This window comes from Dasypus novemcinctus, chromosome 9 (genome assembly GCF_030445035.2).
Source record: "Dasypus novemcinctus isolate mDasNov1 chromosome 9, mDasNov1.1.hap2, whole genome shotgun sequence".
In the NCBI taxonomy this organism is placed as follows: domain Eukaryota; kingdom Metazoa; phylum Chordata; class Mammalia; order Cingulata; family Dasypodidae; genus Dasypus; species Dasypus novemcinctus.
Genome location: NC_080681.1, coordinates 66,566,437 through 66,592,005, shown reverse-complemented (window position 1 = coordinate 66,592,005; position 25,569 = coordinate 66,566,437). Strand labels below are relative to the sequence as shown.

At 41.7% G+C, this 25,569-nt stretch overlaps 1 protein-coding gene across 5 annotated transcripts in view; it reads right to left on the bottom strand.

Moving 5' to 3' along the window:
* Positions 1-25,569, bottom strand: part of ITGB3BP (integrin subunit beta 3 binding protein) — a 127,414-nt gene that overhangs the window by 21,166 nt on the left and 80,679 nt on the right. For all 5 annotated transcript variants that reach the window (XR_011649653.1, XR_009187189.2, XR_009187190.2 and 2 more), the window contains exons 5-7: positions 1,171-1,249; positions 701-794; positions 235-294 (exon numbers count right to left, since the gene is read on the bottom strand). Coding sequence is in view for 2 of the 5 variants with exons in the window: in XM_058303463.2 (XP_058159446.1) it covers positions 235-294; positions 701-794; positions 1,171-1,249 (233 nt within the window). In the remaining 3 variants the exon portion in view is untranslated. The remainder of the gene's footprint in view (positions 1-234; positions 295-700; positions 795-1,170; positions 1,250-25,569) is intronic.

Here is a 25,569-nt window from a genome sequence, read left to right as displayed (position 1 = left end):
AAAGACAAAATTTAAATCTTAATCTTAAAGTTGTATACAAAGGACATCAAAAAGTTCAATCATCAAGGAAGTCAGTCTCATCAGACATGTCTACAGTTAAACTCAATATAGGGTTTTTCAAATGAGATTCATGGTCTTAAAAGCACATTAAAAGGAGTCATGACAATTAGTTTTAAATAGTGAAGTGAGATAAAAGGATCTCTTCATGTGATAAATTAAAACACAAGTCTTTACCTTTGTCAGGACGTTCTGCTCTCCTTTTTTCAAACAGTTTTTGTTTTGTTACTTTAGTCACTGAAAGGAAAAAAAAAACCCAAGTTAAAATTAACATGGAATATGAATAATTTCTCATTAATTAGAAGAAACAATTCCATGAAAAAATTCAAGGTAATACATATTTATAGGTATCACATATAAGATATAATATCTTATATTTTATTAAAAATATGCACTACATATAAAAAGCCTACTACAAGTGTTTGAGGTATATTCTTTTCCTTCCCAATTAAGAAAAGCCCCCCAAATAATATATTATTATTTTTGGAAAAAGATAAATGGCTTCTTATTTAAATGAAAGCAATACTACTTCTATCACGTCTAGTAGTGGCATATATAAAGAAGTCTATCAAATTTAAGTTTTAGAAACACTAACAGATTTATCTCTAAAATGACTACCATTGAAAACTCAAATTCTTCTTACTTAGTTCTTTGGTTTTCTGTATTTCTCTTTTTAAGAAACATGATGAACAGGAGATACCAATGAGATCTTCAAGCTCTCTACTGCCTTCCAAAGCCTACAAGGAAAGTCATCTTAAAATCAGTTATATAAGTGAATTCTCTACAAATCTGAGATTACTGACAATTCTAGAGAAGATCTTAAATACAGCATTGTTTCCTTCATTTGAAAAACTTTAAAAGTTTAAGTGTTAACTAAAGACTAAACATAGTCTACAAATTTACTTCTAAATGTTAAAAAACTAGATGTTAATAAAATATTTTATATATTTAAGTCATGTTCATATAAGAAAAGAAATTACCAAAAGTAAATTAAATTTATCACCTGCACACACTTTCTTGGATTGAGGTCCCCATTTTGGGGTTTCTTTCCTATAAGCCTTTTTCAAATAAGTTAATAGAAGTTTGAAAAACTATATGTATATAAAAGCAGACCTGTATACTCTTTAAATTTTGCATTACTTCCACGATTTCTTCTGATGAGTTCTCAATCTTAGATAGCAGCATCATGAATCTATTAATGAAGAAAAACATATTTTGCAAAAGTAAGCATTTAAACATGCCAAGTCATTTTCAGAGCTTTAGTTCTTTTTAAAGAATCTTAGATTCCATTTTCTAATTCTTTTCTTACATTTCTCAAGGTGGTAAAAGATGTGTATATTTATCTGGAATTCTTTCAATCCTTTAAAGACAACATACATATAACCAACTATCTTCTCTTTTGTTTACACTTTGTAATTCCCACTGACTAGGGGAGAGAAGACATAGCTCGCTTGTTTCTTTCTCTACAGTGCCACTTTAAGAACACTAATCCACCACTTTCCCCTTCATTTACCTTGGTCTGAGTCTATGAATCAGTGTTACCCAGTGATTTTTTTAATAACAAAAAAATATGTTTTATGGCTTTAGTATATTTTGACATGAAAAAGATATGAAGACATGCTTTTAGATTGAAAATAAAGAAAAGGGGGTAGGGGAAAGGCTCACTTATAATCTAAACTCCCAAACATTGTACCAGGTAGCATTTTGGAAAAATTTCTACTTCAAAAACAAAACAAAACAAAAACAAAATTTCTATAACTTTATATCATGCTTACTTTATTAATATAACAACACATACCTTTTTGGCTACATAGTTCATTTTTCTATAATTTTCAAGGCTGCACAATGTTCAATCCAGTAAATATATCAAAGATAATTTAACCATTCCCTTCTTACTGAAATTTTAGTTTTTTCCCCAATTTTAAGGTCCCATAGCTGTACGATGATCTAGACCAGTGCAGTGTAATAGAAATATAATGCAAGCCACATATGTAGAAACATGTAAATTTTTCTAGTAGCCACATTAATAAAAAGAAACAGGTAACTTAACTTTAATAATATATTCTTTAACCCAATATATCCAAAATATTATCATTTCAACATGTAATCAATATAAAATTATTGAAATATTGTGATGGTTAGGCTATTGTGTCAACTTGGCCGGGTAATTGTGCCCAGTTGTTTGGTCAAGCAAGCACTGGGCTAACTGTAATACAAGGGCATTATGGATTTTAGTCACCATTGACTTTACTGCAGTAGTAAATCATAGATAGCTGGTTATAATTATATCAATCAGGGAGATTGCCATCAGCAGTGAGTGATGCTTAATCCCATCAGTTGAATGCTTTAAAAGGCGAAGAGATTCCAGCATTGAGAGAGACTGTCCCAGCTCTTCTTTGGACAGCCAACATCTCCCAGAACTCGTCAAGAACCTTCACTGGACTTTCACTGGAGCTCCTGGTTGCAGCCTGCCTGCAGAACCTGGACTTGTGCATCCCCACAGCTGCGTGAGAGACTCTGACAAATCTCTTACTATCAACAAATATTCTTTGTTGATTCTGTTTCCCTAGAGAACCCTGACTAATACAGATATGTTATACTTTTTTTCTCTTCGAAACCCAAAGTGTGTTTTACATTCATAGCACATCTCACTTCAGATAGCCACATTTAAAGTGCACACTGGCCATATATGGCCAGTGGCTACTGTTTCAGACAACATATAACTATACTATGGATTTTATGAAAGAAACCAGAAATTCTATTTAAATGCTTTTCAAGATTACATCAGGTGTTATTCATTAAAATTTTCATTCTATTAAAAATGACAAAAATTAATGATATGTTAAATTTTCATATACAATGAATATGTAACATTTAAGTAAAACATGAGTAACTATGTAAACAAGGAAGGGAAAGATTTTGCAAAAGCTGAAAATTATGTAAGGAGAAAATTACAGATTTTTTCCCTTTAATAAATTTCCTTTAGTATATATTTTCAATTAAAAGTCATGTGTCTGAGCCCCCAATTATTTAACATTGGAACCTCAATTTGAGAGATGCTGTCATGAGAGTACTCCATTCTCTTCCTTTGGGTTCCAAAAGCCTGAAGGAACAAAAGGGCTTAAAAATGACTCAGATGACCCAGGAACCTACCGCTCCCTCTACAAGTGCCCATGCCTACCAAGTGTACAAGTAAGGCAAGAAAGACACTGAGCTCTTAGGAGAAGGAATCCTAGGGTCTATTTACCTTGTATCCCTTTCCTAACCTCTTTATACTGTCTTACCTACACCTTAAGAAGCTGCTTGTACTGCCTGCTGACCTCCAGGGAATCGTGTGGGAAGGGTTGGATCCTGGAGGATTGCTATTTCCAGTGACTCCAAGGAGTCCTGTTCACAATGTGAATGGTGCCTCCAGAAGCTGTGCAATACAGCAACCCTTTCTCCCCAGTTAAAGAGTGGAAAGAATCACTAAGCAAGCAGCTGTTTTGACAAGCTTGGAAAGCTGTATATGGACTAAGTAGCAAATTATCCTTCAAGATATCATTCACATGCCTATAGAAAGTATGTTTTTCCAGTGCAGGATCAAGTGTTACTAGATTACTGGGCACTCTGTTGCTGTCTTGTTTATTCTAATTTTCTTTCCTCTCTTCCTTTTTCTTCTCCCTAAATGAATATGCCTTCTCTCATCTCCATGGCAACTAAATCATGGAATGGTTTTATAAGTATCATCCAACTGTTAAATCCTGAGAAGTTCAGGAAATGTGTTCTTTTCCTACATCTTCTGTCCCAGTGGAGAAGCCTTCATAATCTTTGGAGATAAACTACTTGCTGAGCAGCTTTTGGGGAAAATGTGTCTCTGTATTCATGCTAGACAGAAAATAATCCTTATGGACATATTCAGTTCCAATTGTGCTGGAAACTGAATTTTCATTGCTGATAGCATTTTTCTATATTTTCAATGCAAGGTTCAAATTCTACTTGGCTGCCCTAGGTAAGAAAGTATTATTATTTTCTTCAGAGTCTCTGTCTTTAATATCATCTTGATGTTCCTTCAATAACATATGAATACAAACAATATTTTATTTCTTTGAAGCTGCCTACAGAATGAATTTCTCAAGTTCATTATGATACAAAATTTCAAAATTATTGCTGCTCTCCCTTTCAAGTCTCTAAGTAACATTATCATCAAAATCATAGATTTTTAAAGCTGAAATGAGAAGAGAGTCTCTGGTCAGTGGTTGCCATTCATATCTTACAGAATACTATTCCTTTCTAAAATAAATTGATTTGCCTCTGACTGAACTAAATTTGATCAAATCCTTCATCCGATAATGATCCCTGTAAACTGTCCAGAAGTTGTGAAAAAAGGAATATTCATTAAATTAACAAGTAAAAGGAAAGTTAAGCATACTTGAGGAGAGCCTAGAAATAGAGAAGAGGCAAATCTGGTGAGAGAGCCCAATTTACCTAAACGCTCTGGGATAGGAAACTTGGTCTGGGAGAAGGTGGAGTCAGAAAATTAACCAGCCCCCTTGAAGCACACTTAAGGGAAAGGGACAGTAGGACGTGCTTTACAGGCTTCCAATAGCATATTTAGGGTTCCTGGCAAGGGGTGGGTGCTCTCTCGAGAAATTAAGACTCATTATTTTCTCAGGTGACCTGGTTCACCAGGGACCCATTTGAATTTCCTACAGGAGCCCTCATGCAGCCTTCCTGCTGCCTTGGGAGAGAGGGAAGGGAGGAAGGGAGAAAGAGGGAATGTCAGACACCTAAGCAGTTTATTCAAATGCAAAGAGGATTCTTTGCCTGGGGCCTTGTCTGGTCTTTTCTGTTGGTCTGTTTTCTTGTTTTTTCTTCCTCTTTATCCTCCCCCACCGCCCTTTTTTTCCTTCTTTTTTCTCCCCTCTCTGCTTTTATTTTTCTTCTCTCTTTCTTTCTCCTTTTTTCCCCCCTGCTTTTTTCTTTTTATATTAGTGCTGCAGGCAACATTTCTTATTTGTTGTACTTCCTCATCCTCAATTTTCTCTTTTCTGTGTGTACTAATTTTTGGCTACCAATGCTATATCTCCTTTCCTTTACATCATTCTCTCCTCCATCATTTATTGTGTCTCTTACATTCCACCTCTCTCTGTTTAACCCCCAATATCTCTGACTCTTTATCTCTAAAACCTATAACCTGTTTTCTATCATTTATTCACTCTTTATTGTCCTCTCTTTTCATTTTCCCTCTCTCCTGATCAAACTGACCTTTTAATTCATAGTATATTCCTCCCCATAGTCAGTTTAATATCTCATTATAGGTACTCCACTCTTTTATGGTCATAACTATACACAGCTTCCATGAGTTCTATATACATTCTCCTAGATCTCACATGGTTCTTCTGTTAACACTCACTATCAGTACTACTATTATATTTTTCTTTTCTTACCCCTTTTGCTTTCTCTGGACCTAATATTTTCCTTTGAGGGAACTTAGCCAACAACAAGGAAATAGAAGAAAAAAGTGACAAAAGAAGACAACACACACACAAAAACAACTAATTAAACCCCAAGGCTAGAATAAGAAGATAATCAACAGAATAAATCGAACAAGATAAAGTGATGACCAGACCGCAACAAAAACATACAGACCATACAAATAATCAGGAAAACATGGCCCAATGCAATGAACAAACTAAAAACCAGGAAGAGAAGTGGAACACCAAACATGTAATTAAAGCTGTCAAAACATGTATCATGGACCAATTCAATGAAATGAAGGAAGAGATTAAGCATATTAAGAAAACATTTGGAGAGCATATAGAAGAAATTGTGATCATGCACAAAAAGATCACAGAGATGATGGGGATCAATAGCACAATCCAAGAAATAAAAAATACACTCAGCAAATAACAGCAGATTTGAAGAGGCAGAGGAAAGAATTAGTGAAGTGCAAGACAGTACATCTGAAATCAAACAGATAGTAGAATTAATTGATAAAAAGATAGAAAAAATCCAGCAGGGACTTAGGGACCTGAATGACAATGCAAAACACACATACGCATTATAGGCATCCCAGAAAGACAAGAGAAGGGAAAGAGGACAGAAGGGGTGTTAGAGGAAATAATGGCTGAAAACTTCCCAAACCTATTGAGGGAGATGGATATACATGTCCAGTAAGCATAACGCACCTCAAACAGGATAAATCTGAACAGGCCTACCCCAAGACATATAGTTGTCAAATTATCCAATGCACAAGACAAAGAGAAAATACTAAAAGCAGCAAGAGAAAAGAGAACCATCACATATAAGGGAGGCTCCATGAGATTAAGTGCTGATCCCTCATCTGAAACCATGGAGGCAAGAAGGCAGTGGTATGACATAAGTCAAGGTACTAAAAGAAAAGAATTTCTAACCAGGAATATTCTATCCAGCAAAGCTAGCATTCAAAAATGATGGAGAGTTCAAAATATTCACAGATAAACAGAATCTAAGAGAGTATGCCAACAAGAATCCTGCCCTTCAAGAAATAATAAAGGGAGTTCTGCAGGAGGAAAGAAACATACAGGAGAGACAGAGTTGGAAGAGAATGTAAGAACAACTAAAACTACAAAAAGAGAAAAAAAAATAAAAAAAATAAGACAAACACAAATGCAAAGAAAATATGGCTAATATAAGTAAGTAAGTCCTTGAAAGTAATAACACTAAATGTCAATGGATTAAACTCACCTGTTAAGAGACACAGTTGGAAGATTGGATAAGGAAATATAACCATCTATATGTTGTCTACAAGAAACTCATCTTAGACCTAGGGATTCAAGGAGGTTGAGAGTGAATGGCTGGAAAACAATCTTAAAAGCAAACAATAATGAAAAAAGGGCAGGAGTAGCTATATTAATATCAGACAAAATAGACTTTAAATGCAAAACAATTGTGAGAGACAAAGGTGGACACTACATATTAGTGAAAGGGATAATCTTTCAAGAAGAACAAACAATCACAAACATTTATGCTCCTAACAAGGGTGCCTCCAATACGTGAGGCAAACACTGGAAAAACTAATTGAAAGAATAGATGCCTCTACAATTATAGTGGGGGACTTTAATACAACACTATCAACTTTGGACAGAACATCTCAAAAGAGAATCAATGAAGAAACAAAAACTTTGAACAGTATATTAGAGGAGATTGACCTAATAGACATATACAAAACATTACACCCAAATACAGCAGGATATACATTTTTCTCAAGTGCACATGGATCATTCTCCAAGACAGACCATATGCTAGGCAACAAAGAAAGTCACAATGAATTCAGAAGGATCAAAATCATACAAAATAATTTCTCTGACCACCGTGGAGTGAAGCTGGAAATCTGCAAGGGCCAGAGGCCCAGATTTCACAACAAGATATGGAAATTAAACAGAACACTCTTAGAAAAACAGTGAGTCAAGGAGGAAATCTCAAAAGAAATAACTACCTTGAAACTAATGAAAATGATAACACAACATACCAAAACTTGTGTTTTGATGCAACAAAAGCAGTACTGAGAGGGAAATTTATAGTCACAAATTCATACATCAAAAAAGGAGCTAAAATTGAAGAACTAACTGCACACTTGGAGGAATTAGTAAAAAAACAACAAAGTAACCCCAAAGGAAGAAGAAAGAAAGAAATAACAAAGATAAGAGAAGAACTAAATGAAATAGAAAATAAGAAAGCACTTAAAAAGATAAACAAAACCAAGAGCTGGTTTTTTGAGATGATCAATAAATTTGACAAACCCTTAGCTAGACTAACAAAGAAAAAGAGAGAGAAGATACAAATACACAAAATAAGAAATGAGAAAGGAGGTCTCACCACTGACCCCACAGAAATAAAGACTATCATAAGAGGATACTTTGAAAGACTGTATTTCAACAAGAAGGACAATTTAGAGGAAATGAACAAATTCCTAGAAACACATAAGCAACCTCTACTGATGAAGAAGAAATTGACGATCCCAACAAACCAATCACAAGTAAAGAGATAAAATCAGTCATTAAAAACCTTCCAACTAATAAGAGCCCTGGGCCAGACAGCTTCACAGGTGAATTCTATAAAACATTCTGGAAAGAACTAAAGCCAATTTTGCTGAAACTCTTCCAAAAAATCGAAACAGAAGGAACAATGCCTAACTCATTCTATGATGCCAACATTACCCTAGTACCAAAGCCAAACAAAGACACCACAAGAAAGGAAAATTACAGACCAATTTCTCTAATGAACCTAGATGCAAAAATCCTCAACAAAATACTTGCTAATTGTATTCAACAACACATTAAACGAATTATACACCATGACCAAGTGGGGTCCATTCTGGGTATGCAAGGATGGTTCAACATAAGAAAATCAATCAATGTAATACACCATATAAACAGACTGAAGGAAAAAAATCACATGATGATATCTATAGATGCAGAAAAAGCATTTGACAAAATACAGCACCCTTTCTTGATAAAAACACTGCAAAAGATGGGAATATAAGGAAATTTTCTGAACATGATAAAGGGTATATATGAAAAACCCACAGCCAACATCATTTACAATGGTGAAATCCTAAAATCTTTCCCTCTAAGATCAGGAACAAGACAAGGATGCCCACTATCACCCCTTCTATTTAACATTGTCTTAGAAGTACTTGCTTGAGCACTGAGGTAAGAAAAAGATATAAAAGGCATCCAACTTGGAAAGGAAGAAGTCAAAATTTCATTATTTGCAGATGATATGATCCTGTACATAGAAAACCCTGAGAAGTCTACAAGAAAGCTTCTAGAACTCATAAATGAGTTCAGTACAGTTGCAGGTTATAAGAGCAATGCACAAAAATCAGTAGCATTTCTGTACACCAATAATGAGCAAGCTCAGGAGGTCATCAAGAAACAAATACCATTTACAATAGCAAATAAAAAAATCAAATACCTAGGAATAAATTTAACTAAAGATGTAAAAAACTTATACACAGAGAACTATATAACACTGTCAAGGAAATCAAAGAAGACCTAAATAAATGGAACAATATTCCCTGTTCATGTATAGGAAGACTAAATATTATTAAGATGTCTATCCTGCCAAAACTGACCTACACATTCAATGCAATCCCAATGAAAATCAACACAGCATTTAAGGAACTAGAAAAACTAGCTATGAAATTTATTTGGAAAGGAAAGAGGCCCTGAATAGCCAAAGACATTGAAAAAGAAAAACGAAATTGGAGGAATCACACTACCTGACTTCAAAACATACTACAAAGCTACAGTAGTGAAAACAGCATGGTATTGGCACAAGGATAGGCACACTGACCAATGGAACCGAATTGAGAGTTCTGATATAGCTCCTCATATATACAGTCATATAATATTCGATAAGGCCACCAAACCCTCTCAACTGGGAGAGAATGGCCTCTTCAACAAATGGTGCCTGGAGAACTGGATAGCCATATGTAAAAGAATGAAAGAGGATTACCAACTCACACCTTATACAAAAACCAACTCAAGATGGATCAAAGACCTAAATATAAGACCCAAGACCATAAAGACTTTGGAAAGCAATGCTGGGAACCATCTACAGGACCTTGTAATAGGAAATGGCTTCATGATCTTCATACCCAAAGCACAGAGCAGCAAAAGAACAAATAGATAAATGGGACTTCCTCAAATTTAAAGCCTTCTCTACCTCAAAGGAGTTTGTCACAAAAGTGAAAAGAGAACCTACAGAATGGGAGAAAATATTTGGTAACTATATGTCTGATAGGAGACTTATATCCTGCATATATAAAGAACTCCTATATCTTGAAAATAAAAAGACAACCCATTTTAAAAATGGGAAAAAGACTTAAATGGACACTTCTCCAAAGAAGAAATACAAAAGGCTAAAAAGCACATGAAAAAATGCTCCAAATCTCTAGCTATCAGGGAAATGCAAATCAAAACTACAACGAGATACCATCTTACTCCCATAAGATTGGCAGCTATGAAAAAAACAGAAGACTACAAATGCTGGAGAGGATGTGGAGGAATGGGAACACTCATCCACAGCTGGTGGGAATGCAGAAGGATCCAGTCATTCTGGAGGACAGTTTGGCTGTTTCTCAAAAAACTGGCTATAGATTTACCATAGGACCCAGCAATTCCACTGCTGGGTATATACCCAGTAGAACTGAAAACAAGGACACAAACTGATACATGCACACCAATGTTCGTAGCAGCATTGTTCACTATTGCCAAAATTTGGAATCAACCCAAATGCCCATCAACAGATGAATGGATAAGTAAAATGTGGTATATACATACAATGGAATACTACTCAGCTTTAAGAACAAATACACTACAAACACATGTGATAACATGGATGAATCTTGAGAACCTTGTGTTGAGTGAAGCAACCCAGGCATTGAAGGACAAATACTAAATGACCTCAATGATATGAAAAAAGTAAACCAAGTTGCCTCAGAGAGCTAAAGACTGGATGATAGGCTTACAGGAAATTGGGGGGTAGAAGAAGGACGTAAGCTGACATCTATATGGGTGAAATCTATGATAAGCTGGAGGTAAGTATGTGTACATGGAGTACAGGAGTTAGTACCTCCACCAGAACCACCACCAAATTGGCAAGAACTGGCTGGATCACCTGTTTTGAAATTCTGGAGTCTACTGAAATACTGTGCAACAATGTGCAGGAAAAGTAGAGGAAGAGGCTGATAAACTGTGCCAGAAAAAAACGATGGTGAATTTCACCCTTCCTACAGTGCTACCATTCCCCACCCCCCATCCCGCTAGCAGGCAGTAGTAAAGAATGCAGCCCTGGCTCCTGGTGTAACAAAGACCTAATCCTTCAAACCCCAGGGGTATGTGTATGATTGTCAATCACTGCTTTTAATCACCTACTTCAGATTGCTAGGGGCCAGCTCTACCAGGTGGCCATTGTTCTAAACCCATTCAGGTAAAAGTGGCAGAGGAATCTTAAAGACAGTACCCTTCCTCATCAAAATTACCGAAAACAACGAAAGGGCTGCAGTAACTATTCAAGGGCCAAATCAAGAAAACACAGCTTCAAAAGCCATGGGTGAAGCTCCTAGAACCCTTGCCCCTATTGGCCACCTCACCAGTGCAGTGTGAAGTCAGCCTGTGCTTCCATTGTGGGTCCCTGGCCCTGTTCTGGAGGGAGCAAAGTGGCCCCTATGTGCACAGGGGGTGCCTGAATGTTAGTGCTAACCTACTGGGTGGAAATCTTAAAGACTAAACTAGCAAACTAGTCTCAGGCTTGCCCTTCCGGCATTTGTCCTGAAAGCAGAAAGGAGCTGACAGACAGCTAAAGGAGTGTAAAAAACAATTAAGTTGAAGCAGACTGGGTCAAAGGACTATCTGCATTAAGACACACAATGAAGTACCCAAGAGGCCATGAAAATCTGTCTGTGTCCATTTGCTATGTGCATTCAAACTTACATAAATGGGGAAATTCTAAGGCCACAACAAGCACAGGCCCAGGAAAAGAAGCAGGCTCTATGACACCACACACACTCAGATAAGACCCTGCATGTCACATTGCTTTATGCTGGTCTTCTTGATAGGAGGAATACACTCTGATGGAAACCACCAGCCAAAGCAGAGCCAATTAGAAAAGACTATGAAAGGTATTTGTTCCTTTGGTTTGTTTTAGCTCCTAGTAGTCAAAGAAATTGCTGTCATTTCACTAGCTGAATATAAACTTTTAGGAACAGACAGCTGAGGGTATAAATCCCTGTGCTCAAGGATTGAAAGACTAAATATTGTTAAGATGTCAATTTTACCCAAAGTAATTTACTGACTCAACACAATTCCAAAAGCCTTCTTTGCAGCAATGGAGAAGTCAATCTTCAAATTTATATGGTAGGGTAAGTAGCCCCAAATAGCCAAAACCATCTTGAAAAAGAACAAAGTTGGATGACTTACACTTCCCGATCTTAAATCTTATTACAAATCCTTTTAAGAGAAATCAATATAGCATGGTACTGGCACAAGGAGAGACCCATAGAGCAATGAAATCTAATGTAAAGTTCAGAGATCAACCCTCACTTTCATGGCTAACTGATTTTTGACAAGGGTGTCAAGCACACTCAATTGTGAAAGAAAAGTCTCTTCTTCAATAAATGGTGCTGAGCTAACTGGATGTCCATATGCAAAAGAATAAAGGTACATGGGTACATGGACCCTTATTTTGCACCATATAATAAATCATCTCAAAGTGAATCAAAGACCTAAATATAAGAACCAGAATTATAAAACTAGAAGAAAACACAGAGAAGCATCTTCAGGACATACTATTAGGCAATGGTTTCTTGGACTTTTTATACCAAAAGCACTGGGAACAGAAGAAAAGACAGATAGAACCATTGGTTGACTGGTATTCACCAACCAATGAATGGATAAACAGAATGTGGTATATCCATACAGTGGATTATCATCCAGCTGTAAAAAAGAATGAAATTCTGATATATATGACAACATGGATGACACTTGAAGACATCATGTTGAGTGAAATAAGCCAGAAACAAAAGGACAAATATTATAGGATATCATCTATATGAAATAATTGGAATGTGGAAATTCTGAGAGTTAGAAACTAGAATATCACCTACTGGGGGCTAAGGTGGGGATAAAGGTTGGAGAGTTAATGCTTAAATTGTACAGCATTTCTGCTTGGGTGACAGAAAAGTTTTGGCAATGCATGGTGGGTCATGGTAGCAAACACTGTGAATGGTAATTAACAGCACTGAATTATATATTTGGGTTTGATTAAAAGGGGAAATTTTAGATTGTACATGTTACTAGAATAAAAATAAAAATTTTAAAAATCATAGGACTGTTCAACACAGTGAACCCTAAACTGTGGACTATAATTAATAACACAATTATAATGAAATCCTTTCATCAATATTAGCAATGAACCACACTAATGCAAGGTATTAATAATAGGGGGGATACATGAGAACACTGTTTTCTGCATGACTTTTCTGTAAACCTCTAACTTCTCTAATTAAAAAAAGGGCTACAAATGAATTTGTATATAAGAATGAAATCATGAGGTTTTTCTTTATCATAAACTAGTACAACTCATGGGCCACTAAACACCTATTTTATCTAAAGTGGTTATTTTGGATGATTGTTGCTGCATCCCTTCCCCCAGCCTTTGTTATCTCCTTCCTCCAGCCGTTGCTGTCCTTCCCGCCAGTCCCGCCCACGTTGCCAATATATAATCTGCCTTCTTCCCTGGCTACTGCCTACCTCACAGCCGCCTGCACAACTCCGCCTATCCACTACCGCCCCGTAGTTAACCCGCCCCAGCTCCTGCCCCTCCCTCTACCCAACCCTATATAACCAAGTGTATTTCCGCAATAAAGCAGACTTGTTCCTGCGCTCAGGCTGTCTCCGTGGTTTTTACCGCGCGTCCCCCACGCCTGGAGAACCTAGGCCTACGCGCTGGCCTAGGGGCTTCCCGCCGAGCCGTGGAAGGCTGCCCGGACCTCGTGGGCCGCTAATCACTGCCAGCGAGCCCACACTTGGGGGCTCGTCCGGGATCCTTTCCTTCCACCGCCTTACGGCCCCTGTTGTCTGCTGTTGCTGTTGTCTACTGGCGACCATTTCAGCTCTCCAGGTAGGGACCCCGTCGCCGTCTTTTCTTCTCCCACTATGGGCACCTCCCTCTCTTCACACCATACCCCTCAGGTTCGGCTTTTAGCCGCCCTGCTTGATACCAATGGGGTTCGCGTTTCCCTGAAACAGCTCCAAAAATATTGGGACTTACTACTCCCCTTCAATCCGTGGCTCGCCACCTGCCAGCTCTGGAGCCCGGACACGTACTCACGGCTAATAGATCGAGTTACCTCTGCCATAGAGCAAGAAAGGCGGTCTTTTCCGCCCGGCCTGCTGCCTACTCTTGTGGCCGTTCGTGCCTGCCTCCTTGGTGCACCATCCGAAGTCATCCGGGACAAATCGATCAAACAACCCAATGATTATGAGCCCGATGATCTTAGAGACACGAATTCTCTGTCTGACCAGCTCGCCGCAGCTCTCGAGCGCGAGCCTCCCCGCTCGCGCTCCCCGCCGCCTACAGAAACCGTTTCTGTGGCTCCTCAGAATAGCGGACCTCCTCCTCCTTCCTCCACCCCTGCCCAAGATGGCGTGCTTCCTGCTTCTTCCTCACCCGGATTAGAGCCCGCCGGCGGGAACAAAGGCGCTTCCTCTCGCCTTTACCCGCCCCTTCCTGTCTCGTCATCCCCCGGGCCGGCCCCCGGAAATGATGAAGCTTCGCCGCCATCTTGGCCGGCCCCCGGAAATGATGTAGCTTTGCCGCCATCTTGGCCGGCCCCCGGAAATGATGTAGCTTCGCCGCCATCTTGGCCGGCCCCCGGAAATGATGTAGCTTCGCCGCCATCTTGGCCGGCCCCCGGAAATGATGTAGCTTCGTCGCCATCTTGGCCGGCCCCCGGAAATGATGTAACTCCGCCGCCATCTTGGCCGGCCCCCAGAAGTGACGTAACTTCGCCGCCATCTTGGCCGGCTCCCGGAAATGACGTGGCTTCACCGCCATCTTGTCCGACGCTCAAAAGGGTCCCGCCACCAGCTTGTTGCCGCCTTGACGCTGCTAAGCTGCCACTCCCTCACTTGTTTCCCGCTACCGCTCATCCCTCGCCACCACCATATAACGGCGACTCCGGAAGAGCGCACCCTTCCGCCCCTCAGCTTTACCCGCTCAACCCGCTGCCTACGCCACAGCGCCCTCAGACCTGGCTTCCCTTTACGGCCGAAGAGATCAAGACACTGCGAAAGGCCGTGAAGGAAGATGGTATAGGTAGCCCATATGTCCAACAATTGTTAGAAGAACTGGGAGTTCAACTTGCGCTCCCCTATGACTGGATTTCCTTAGCCCGCGCCATCCTTCAGCCCGGTCAGTTTCTTGAATGGCGTGCCTATTATCAGCATGCTGTTGAGCAGCAAGTAGCAGAGAACGCCCGCATCGGTGTCAGAGATCCACCGGACGCCTACACCGGAATCAACGGCTTTGCTAATCCTCAGTCTTATGTCAATATAGATCCAGGGTTTTGGCAACGAGCAAAGAACCCTGTCCAGCGGTCATTTTCGCTAGTCTCCTCCAAGCAATCTACCAAATTTGCGCAAATGCTTCAAGACCCACAAGAGACCTTTCCTGCGTTTGTCGCATGCGTTCTAGAAGCCTGTCAGCGGAAAATCACCAATGAAGACGCCCAATTTATGTTAGCAAAAGAGCTTATTCTCGACGGATGCCTCGCACCCTTCCGGACTGTCATCCTCCCTCTTCGCGACAAGCAGATACACGAGTGGGTCTTAGCCTGCCGAGATATTGACCCTCAAACTAAAGCGCTTACTACTGCCTTCGCCTCCGCCATGGCTGTGTCCTCTGCCTCTGCTTCTGCCTGCTTTCGATGCGGTCAACCTGGTCATTTCATCCGCGAGTCCCCTCAACAAGCGGCTCCCCGCCCTGCCGAGGCACTCCGCCGACCGAGAGGCCCCCCACACCATGCCCGCGCTGTGGAAAAGGGTACCATTGGGCTCGCGATTGCTGTTCCTCGCAACAGCCTTTAAACTTCCAACGGGGCAGGCCTCAGCCCCTCTCCCAAGAGGCCTTCAAGAGAGCTCCAAAGCCCTAATGTGGACAATGCCTATCACACGTCACCAGAAACCTTCCCTCGAGCTCAAAATCAACGGGCAGTGGCTTGAAGGGCTCTTAGACTCTGGTGCTGAAATCTCTTGTATTCCCTTTGAAATCGCTGCCTTCAACCACTGGCCCCTCGAAACCGGCCCTCAAGTCACTGGCGCCACGGGAGCTGCTACCTCCTGGAAGACATCACAGCCTTTGCATTGGAACGATCGAGAAGGTCACGAAGGCCAAATTCGTCCACTCGTCCTTTCTTCAGTTCAAACCATCCTGTGGGGACGAGATGTCCTCAGCCAGCTAAAAGCTCGAATCACCACAGAAGCCTTCTCAGCCGCGCTGCCCCCCCCCTTCTAGGGGCCACTGCTCCTGTCTCAAGACCTGACCCTATCCCTCTGGAATGGGACACAGAGGAGCCCATCTGGGTCGAGCAGTGGCCCTTGCCCGTGCACAAGTTACAGGCTCTCTCTGCCCTCGTCGAGGAACAACTACAAGCGGGGCACATTGAGCCGTCCACCAGTCCCTACAACTCACCAATCTTTGTCATTAACAAAAAAAACACTAGCAAGTTCCGCCTTCTCCACGACCTTCGAGAAATCAACAAGCACATCAAGCCGATGGGGTCACCCCAGCCAGGCTGCCCCCATCCTACTGCAGTCCCCCAGCATTTTCATGCGGCGACCATCGACATCAAGGACTGTTTTTTCTCCATTCCTCTTCACCCGCGGGACTGCCCACGATTTGCATTTACAGTCCCACGCACTAACAACCAGGGCGCAGCACGCCGATTCCAGTGGAGAGTGCTACCACAAGGTATGCGGAATAGCCCCACCATGTGCCAGCTTTATGTCAACTGTGCCCTCGAGCCGCTGCGCTCTCATTTCCAGCCTGAAGAAACATACATCATCCATTATATGGACGATCTTCTCTTAGCAGCGAGTTCTAGCACCCTTCTCAATGACCTGCTTTCTGCAGTGATGACCAACCTCTCGAGTCTCGGGCTTACCGTACAGTCAGACGAAATAAACCTCAAACCTCCTTTTCAATTCTTGGGCTTTCATTTCCATCACTTCATACAACCGTCAAGCCCTCAGCTGCACATCTCTCCCACTATGACACTGACTGAACTTCAGCAACTTTGTGGGCAAATCAATTGGCTTCGATCAGCTCTTCCCATCACGACAGCACAAATGCAGCCTCTCTTTGAGCTTCTGCAAACCAAAGATAGCCCACCTGCTGCAGTCCGGCAAAAGATCACCATCACCCGCGCTGCGCAAGAAGCCGTCCAACAAGTCAGTGATGCGCTTCAGCAATGCCGCCTCGAGCGATTCTCTCCAGATCTTCCAATCTTTGCCCTGGTTCTACCGACGCCGGTCACCCCGACAGGTCTCCTGTGGCAAGATGGTCCTCTTCTTTTTCTGCACACGTCAAAGAGCAAACTCCCAAAAATCTGCCCTTTCCTAAGGGCCTGGATTGCGTTGGCCACTGACTTAGTCTTCCTTTCCATACAAACGTATGGTATCCCACCGCACACTATTATTTGGCCTCTTGATGCCAAAGAAGTTTCTTCCCTTATTATGAACAATACCCAGATGCAGAGCTTAGTAGAGCTCTTTCGCGGCTCCTTTGATAATCACTACCCTCATCACCGTTTGCTGCAAGGGGTGTCTCAGTTAGCATTCTCTAACCCGTTCCGCCCGTTGCCTGTGCGGAACCCCATTCCATCAGCCATCACTGCCTTCACAGATGCCTCAAAAACAGCGTTTGCAGCCGTTATCTACACTCCTGGAAAACCTGAGCCCCAGCACTTAGTATTCGCCAATGACTTTTCTGTTCAAGTAGGCGAGCTCCTAGCGGTCGCAGCGGTCCTCAATCTCCACCCAAGCCAGCCTCTCATTATCTTTACAGACAGCCTATACACACTACAAGTTTGTCGCAGCCTGCCACTTGCCACCTTTTTGCCAGGCGATTCAAACATTGACCGAGCGCTTGCCTTCATGCAGCACTTACTTGAAACGAGACAGCAGCCCTGGTTCATCACACATTTGCGAAGTCATTCCAACCTTCCGGGGCCCCTTGCCCACGGCAACAACCTTGCCGATGCGGCGGTGTCAAGCTTTAGAGTATTTCCTTTAGCCTGCAAAGATTATGTTGTGGATGAAAATCTGCTTGGAGACCCCATCAACCACGCTAAGTTGCTGCACTCGCGGTTTCATTACTCAGCGCGGACAATTCGCAAGCTCTATCCAGAATTACCCGCTGAAACCTGCAAGCACCTAGTGCGCTCGTGCCGCGTGTGCGCCCCTCTCCTCCCTCTGGGGCCCCTGCAACCCCGAGGTGTCAACCCTCGCAGCCTCCGACCTAACTCGCGGTGGCAACTAGATGTCACTCATGTCAGCGCCTTCGGCCGCTTCAAGTATCTTCACGTAGCCATTGACACCTTTTCCCATCTGTGCTACGCGGTGCCCCTCGCAGGGGAGAGTGCCAAACATTGCATCAAGGCTCTTCGCCAAGCCATTCTGTTCATGGGAGTCCCGTGGGACCTCAAAACAGATAACGGGCCAGCATACCGCAGTGCTTCCTTTGCCAACTTTGTGCAAATGTATCACATCACACATCACTTCGGCATTCCGTATAACCCACAAGGACAAGGAATTGTCGAACGCACTCATCAACAGCTCAAGCTACTCATTCAAAAAGAGAAAGCCTCTTCCCCCCACAAAGCTCCAGCAGATGTTGTAACAGCTTGTCTCATCCATCACAATCTCCTAACTTTTGATAGTCAAGGACTCTCTCCCACGCATAAGCATTGGGGACCTATGTGGCCGCCTTCCCAAACTCCTGTGGTCTACTGGAAAGACCCAGCTTCCAATCGCTGGCAAGAAGAACCTGCCCCTCTGCTAGCACAAGGAAGAGGGTTCGCCTGTATTTTCCCAGAAACAGAACGACAGCCTCTTTGGGTCCCAGGAAGGTACATTCGGCCTGCAACACAGCAGCTTGACCTAGATGATATCCCGCGCCCACTAGCGCCAGACCCCGAAGACATCCCACGTCCTTTGATACCAGAACACAATGCTAATGGCAATGATTGAGACATCGGCCAAGCCCCCTCCTAAAAATGTTTCTATTCCAATAAGTGCTCTCTCTAAGTTTCTTTCTGCTGATTGCCCCTCCTCTATGGGGGCTCTTTTTTCCTTTTTGTCATTCCAGATCTTTCCAAAGACCCAACTCTGCACAAGAGAAGCCTCTGCTACCTCCGCAACCCGCCGTTGACAAGTGCCTGACCTTCACCAAAACGTGCCTTATAACCTATCAATAAAGGGAACTCACCGTGCAAATGCTCCTCAAGCTCCCCTCCCACCCACTCTTACTTTGCTTTTTTCTTGCAATTTTCATTTTTCTAACAATCTTTTCAGCTGTCTGTCTCGCAGCCACAGCCCCAACAGACTGGAACCTTCATCAACGTCTTCTCCTCGCTATTGCCTGGTTGCTTCTAATTGCTATCCTCATCTCTCTTGTAGTCCTTCTCCCATGACCACTATGCGCCCCCAAGTACATTCATCTGAGCCTACTACCCCAACACCGTCGCCCATGGGGACCACACCAGCTCTCTCTCGCCGCGAACGACGTCGACAACGCTTCTTTGCCCGCCGCCTAAGCCGACTTTCTCTTGAAGATGATGACCCCATCGAACGCCAAATTCTTCAACTCCTCAGACAAGCCCGCTCTATCCAGACCCCCGCCTCCTGCCCCTCCACCCTCCCCCGTCTCATTCATCTCCTTATCCTCATGCTGTCTCTAGCCTCCTCTGCTACCGCCAACCTGAATCACCAGCCCTTCAATTGGACCCTCAGCCTCTGGCAGTTTGAAAAACTTCTCGCCTTCAACGTGACTGCTGGAGCCCCCTCCTTCACGCTGCACGTTTGCCGGCTAGCTGGATACGATCACACAGATACTAAAATCTCAAGCTCTGTTATAAATACATTTAACATGGGATACATCAGTAATAAGTTGCCACCCCGACCCAAGTGCTCAGGCACCCCTAGCAGTGGCCTTACTGGCCCCTACGGGAAAACTCTTTCTGGTTACTATATATGCCCCCCTTCAGTGAGAGGCTGTCATGATCCGACACATTACTACTGCCCATCCTGGGGCTGTGAAACCATAGCCTATGGCCTGTCTACAACCCCAAAAGACAAAGACCCATATCTCACTCTCAAGTATGGAAATCGATGGGACCGCGTCACACTTTCTGTCAAAGACCCTAATTCAGATCAGTGGTTCACAGGCCGCACTTGGGGGATCCGTCTGTATATGACCGAGTATGACCCTGGTGCCTTTTTTATTATAATGAAAAGACCTGTCTCCGCCCCACTCTCTGCTATTGGTCCCAACCACATCCTTAACCCTCCTCCCCCACCCACTGTTCACCTTCTTCCGTCCTCATCTACTCCCCTCAAAATCTCTTCCACCTCGACCGCCTTCGTTCCTTCTACTAGGCCCACTTCCCCCCCTGCTTCAGATTTACAACCACATCCTCTCATCTCCTCTAGTCCCTACTTCAAACTCCTAAACACCTCCTATTTCTCTCTCAACGCCTCCCACCCCAACCTCACTCACTCTTGCTGGTTGTGTCTTTCCCCCAGCCTCCCCCTCTATGATCCACTTGCTATTCCTTCACCACTCTTTATTTCCTCCACCGACGATTCCCCCTCTTCCTGCAATTGGAATCAATCTACTCATGTCCCACTCACTTTTACGCACATCTCTTCCAAAGGTTTATGCATTCACCCCCGTTCTTCTCGCACTCCCAGCCTTACAGCCTGTGCCAACTATACCTCCCCAAATATCTCTACCAAATACTTAATTCCTCTAAACACTACCCTATGGCTTTGCTCTTCCACCGGACTTACTCCATGCTTATCTGTTGCTACACTTAACAAGACCAAAGAAACATGTGCTCTTATCCTCCTCACACCTCGAGTCATTTATCACACTCCTCTACATTTCTTTGAAGCCTTTGATCACACGCAAGAAGCTATTTACCTCCACAAACGCGAACCTATTACTGCTGTACTCACTGTCACTTCCCTCCTAGCTGCAGCTGGAGCTGCCACTGGTGTTGCAGCTCTAGCCACACAAGCATCTGCCCTCCAAAACCTCAGACAAGCAGTAGACTCTGATATCATCTACCTCCGTGATGCAAATACCTTAAAGACACTCTTAATTCTCTCTCTGAAGTTGTCCTGCAAAACCGCCGAGGCCTTGACCTCCTCCTCCTTAAAGAAGGTGGCCTATGTGCTGCTCTAGGAGAAGAATGCTGCGTTTATGCTAACTATACCGGCTTAGTAGACTCTAGCTTAAAAGAACTTGAAAAAGGTCTCAACCAACGCCGACTTGAACGAGCCCAAACTGCTGGTTCCTGGGGCTTCCTGCAGCCCCTCCTCCCCTATCTCCTCCCGTTACTAACCCCAGTTCTGCTCATTGTCCTGGGCCTCACCGTCGGTCCCTGGGCCATTCGACGAATCATCCGCCTTGCCAAAGATCATGCTGACAGTGTATTCTCCTCATTTGTCCAAATTCATTACCAACGTCTCGTTGCTTCTGATTCCATTCCTCAATCTCGACCATGTCCTCGCCCCCCTTCCCACCGTACTTCCTGCCTGTAAGCTGCTTACTGTAGAACTCCCTGACCGTAGCCGCCGGCACGGGTTTGTTTCCCTCGGCGTAAAGGGCTTGGGTGCACCCCCCGCCCCCCTTTATTGCTATACGTCAGAGAAATTTTGCAGTTAAGTTAGCCACAGTGCTATCCACCCCAAAAAAGCAACATCAGGTTAGATATTTCATTTAGCACTAGCACGTACCGACTCTAAGGGCTATACATGCATCCTGATCAAATGCTATGTCATTTGCCCTTAGCCAGTCAATTCTGCCCCCTCACCCCTCGTCCTCCCCAGAGATACTGTTTTCATCTACTCTCCCTTAAAAAACAGAAGGAGCAATTGTTGCTGCATCCCTTCCCCCAGCCTTTGTTATCTCCTTCCTCCAGCCGTTGCTGTCCTTCCCGCCAGTCCCGCCCACGTTGCCAATATATAATCTGCCTTCTTCCCTGGCTACTGCCTACCTCATAGCCGCCTGCACAACTCCGCCTATCCACTACCGCCCCGTAGTTAACCCGCCCCAGCTCCTGCCCCTCCCTCTACCCAACCCTATATAACCAAGTGTATTTCCGCAATAAAGCAGACTTGTTCCTGCGCTCAGGCTGTCTCCGTGGTTTTTACCGCGCGTCCCCCACGCCTGGAGAACCTAGGCCTACGCGCTGGCCTAGGGGCTTCCCGCCGAGCCGTGGAAGGCTGCCCGGACCTCGTGGGCCGCTAATCACTGCCAGCGAGCCCACAGATGATGATAATGAAATATATTGCTAACACTTATTTTTAAGGCTCTCTAAGTTCAAGGCAATATACTTGTTACTTCATTAGCTGTATCTTTTCTAATCTTTTAAATGACCCTCTGGGGTAAATATTATCCCCATTTTACAGATAGGGAAATTAAAGTACATAGAAGTTATGTAATTTTTCAGGATTATATAACAAAGGGCACAGGACTTCAAACTAGGTATTTAATCTATGTTCTTAACCATTATACAATATTTCTCAAAGTATAATTTTCTTACTACTTGTATCAGAATTTCTTGGTGATACCGGAAAAATGCAAATCCCTGGGTTGCATCCAAGGTCTACTAATCAGAATGTCTCTAAATAGGGTCTAGAAATATACATTTCCAGGTGATTGTTATTCATAAAGTTAATTAAAGACATATTCACAGAAGAAAGGCTAGTCAGGTAAAAAGGAAACCTGGACAAAATTTAAAAATTGACTCCTGTTATCAAAATGTTTAAATAGTTGAAAATCAATTCTTTTAAATATTGGTTTCTCTCTTAGCTTTTGTTCACCAACAGTATATAGGTACAATTATATCCTAAGTTTTGGATAAAAATTTGAAAGTAACTCACCTCTAGAGACCCTCATTTAGATAGAAAGTGAGACTTAAGTCAACATTCTTGTTGCATGATTGAATACTTACATTAATGAGAAATTAAGACTCATAAAACTTTATTAATGAAAGTATACAACATGAGAATTCTGACCAGTTTGCTACTTGGCTCAGTAATTGTATACATTATGAAAAAATATTTGGATTAGTATAGAAATTAAAGTTGCACATTTAAGAAAGTTACTCTTCTAATACAAAAGAATAGTGATTAAAAATAACCCTTATTCGATATGCTGTCTTAAGCTGTCTCATAGATAATTCTGTCATGTTCTCTGCATGCAGCATGGAGGTAACTGGTTACAACAGGCACTGGTTTGTACATAAAGACACTTGAGTTCTTTTGTATCTCTTTTCTTGTTGGCTCTAAGAATGCTTCCTGAGGTCATCTGTGATAAGGGAGGTAACAAGTGGAAATCCTCTCCCCTCAACTATCCCTTGTCACTTTCTGTGTCTTTCTTGTTCAGTTACTGAAACAACTGTAGGTCCATCTAATACTAGGTGTGCAGATATAGTGCTAGCGTAGTTTCAGTGTGTCAAATTTATGAACTGAAATATAAACCAGTAAAATTGTATTACTATTTCTTTTGTTGGTTTTATTTTAACAACCATATTCATTAAATATTTTTGTTACAAAAAAAATAAGCCTTATACAAAAAAAGGGAAACTTGTGGTGATGGAAGTGTACTGTATCTTGACTGTGGAGGTAGATACATGAACTTGCATATGATAAAAATTGCACAACACTGAACATACACAAGTACATGTAAACTGAGGAAATCTGCATAAGATGGGTGGATCATGTCAATGTTAATTTGCTGGTTGTGATACTGTATTATAATTTTGCCAGATTTTACCATGGGAGGAAACTGGGAGAAAGGTACATGTGATCTCTCTATATCTCAAAATAAAAAGGTTAATGAAAATAAGCATTAAAGAAGAATATTAAAGAATAGTATCACAGCCACACTAAGCAGCAGCAAATTACCAAAAGGAAGAAAAGCCAATGACAGTGAATTACACATTTTCCTTTCAGAACAAAAAGATATGTAAATTTATATAAAATAGTAATGTGTTTTTTTTAAAGAGTTATTTATTACCCCCCACCTCCCCACCCCCGATTGTTTATGCTCATATATCTCCTTTCTGTGTCCATTTGCTGTATGCTTGTCTTCTCTTTAGGAGGCACCGGGTACCGAACCTGGGACCTCTCACGTGGGAGAGAGATGCTCAATCTCTTGAGCCACCTCAGCTCCCTGGGTCTCTCATCATCTTTCCTCTGTGTCTCCTTTTGCATCAGCTTGCTGTGCCAGCTCACTGTCTTACTCGTCTTCTCCAGGAGGCACAGAACTGAACCCAGGACCTCCCATGTGATAGGCAGGAGTTCAATCACTTGAGCCTCATCCGCTTCCCAGTGCTTGTTTTTATGGGCTTTATTGGCATTCCACTAACTGCTTGTTTTCTGGGGGAAAAATTTTTAACCTAAACATGAAACTGTATTTTCCTGTTGGAAGAATACTTACACTTACATTCTCCAAATTGACTAACAGGGAGTGATTTCAGGACATATTCCTAAGTAAAAAATGCAAGGTGCAAAAGAGTATATATATTGTATGCCATCTTTTGTATAAGAAGAGAAACAAGGAAATAGAAATGAAAGTACTTAATTTTACAAGAGTAAACATAGGAAAGATAAACCAGAAACTAATGAATTTAGTTATCTACAGGGAGTAGGTACAAGGAATGAGGGAGGGAGTAACATTTTTGAGTATACTTTTTTTATACAATTTTGATTTTTGGAACCATGTTAATGTTTTACATAGTCAAAAAATAAAATTAAATCAATAATGAGAAAAAAATTAAAATTAAATACAAACAAAAACAAGAACCTATTTCAAATGAATAACAACCACAATGAAGGGAAAAAAATCTAATCCCAGTAATTACCAAACACAATATTTTGACTATATATGTTCAATCAAAAGACAAAAATGACTGCAAACAAATTTTGAACCTCAAGTGCAGAAATTCTGAAATTTTTTTTTATGTGTTGGACGACTAACTCAAATGTGTCAGTATACTGCTGTTGTTAGGAGCCAGAGATCTATTGTTTGAGAAGGAATACAAATATGGAAAGGGATACAAGTATGGAAAAACCCAGAATCAATAGGAATTCGTGAATTAAAATAAGGCCAGCCATCAGAGTACTAATTGACCCAGCAAGAATCATCAACGTATGCTAAAGCTATTGGGTAAAACATAGTTTGAGTACCTCCCCACAAAGTATTTATTAATTACAACAGGAAAACTATTAACTTTATAGTAGATAAAGCTGGTGCACATTACCCCAACAAGTGTTAAAACTTAACAACAAGTGTTAAAACTTAAATCTCATCAATAATAGGACAAAATGCCTCCTGATGTAATGCACTGTAAAGGACACAACCTGAATCTAATCATGAAGAAACATGAGATGAACCCAAATTGAAGAATGGTCAACAGAAAACCAGCCTGTACTTTTAAAAAAATATTATTGTCACGGAAGACAATGAAAGGTTAAAGAACTGTTCCAGATTAATGGACATTTAAACATTGTGCAATGTGTAATTTTGAAGTTGATACTTAAATCAAGGGAATTGCAATGGAAGATTTTACAGAGAAAATTTGAATATGGGCTGTATATTAGGTAACAGTAATTCTATCAATGTTAATTTCTTAATTTTTATATTTATACTATGGTTACATAAAAAAATTCTTGTTCTTAGGAAATACAC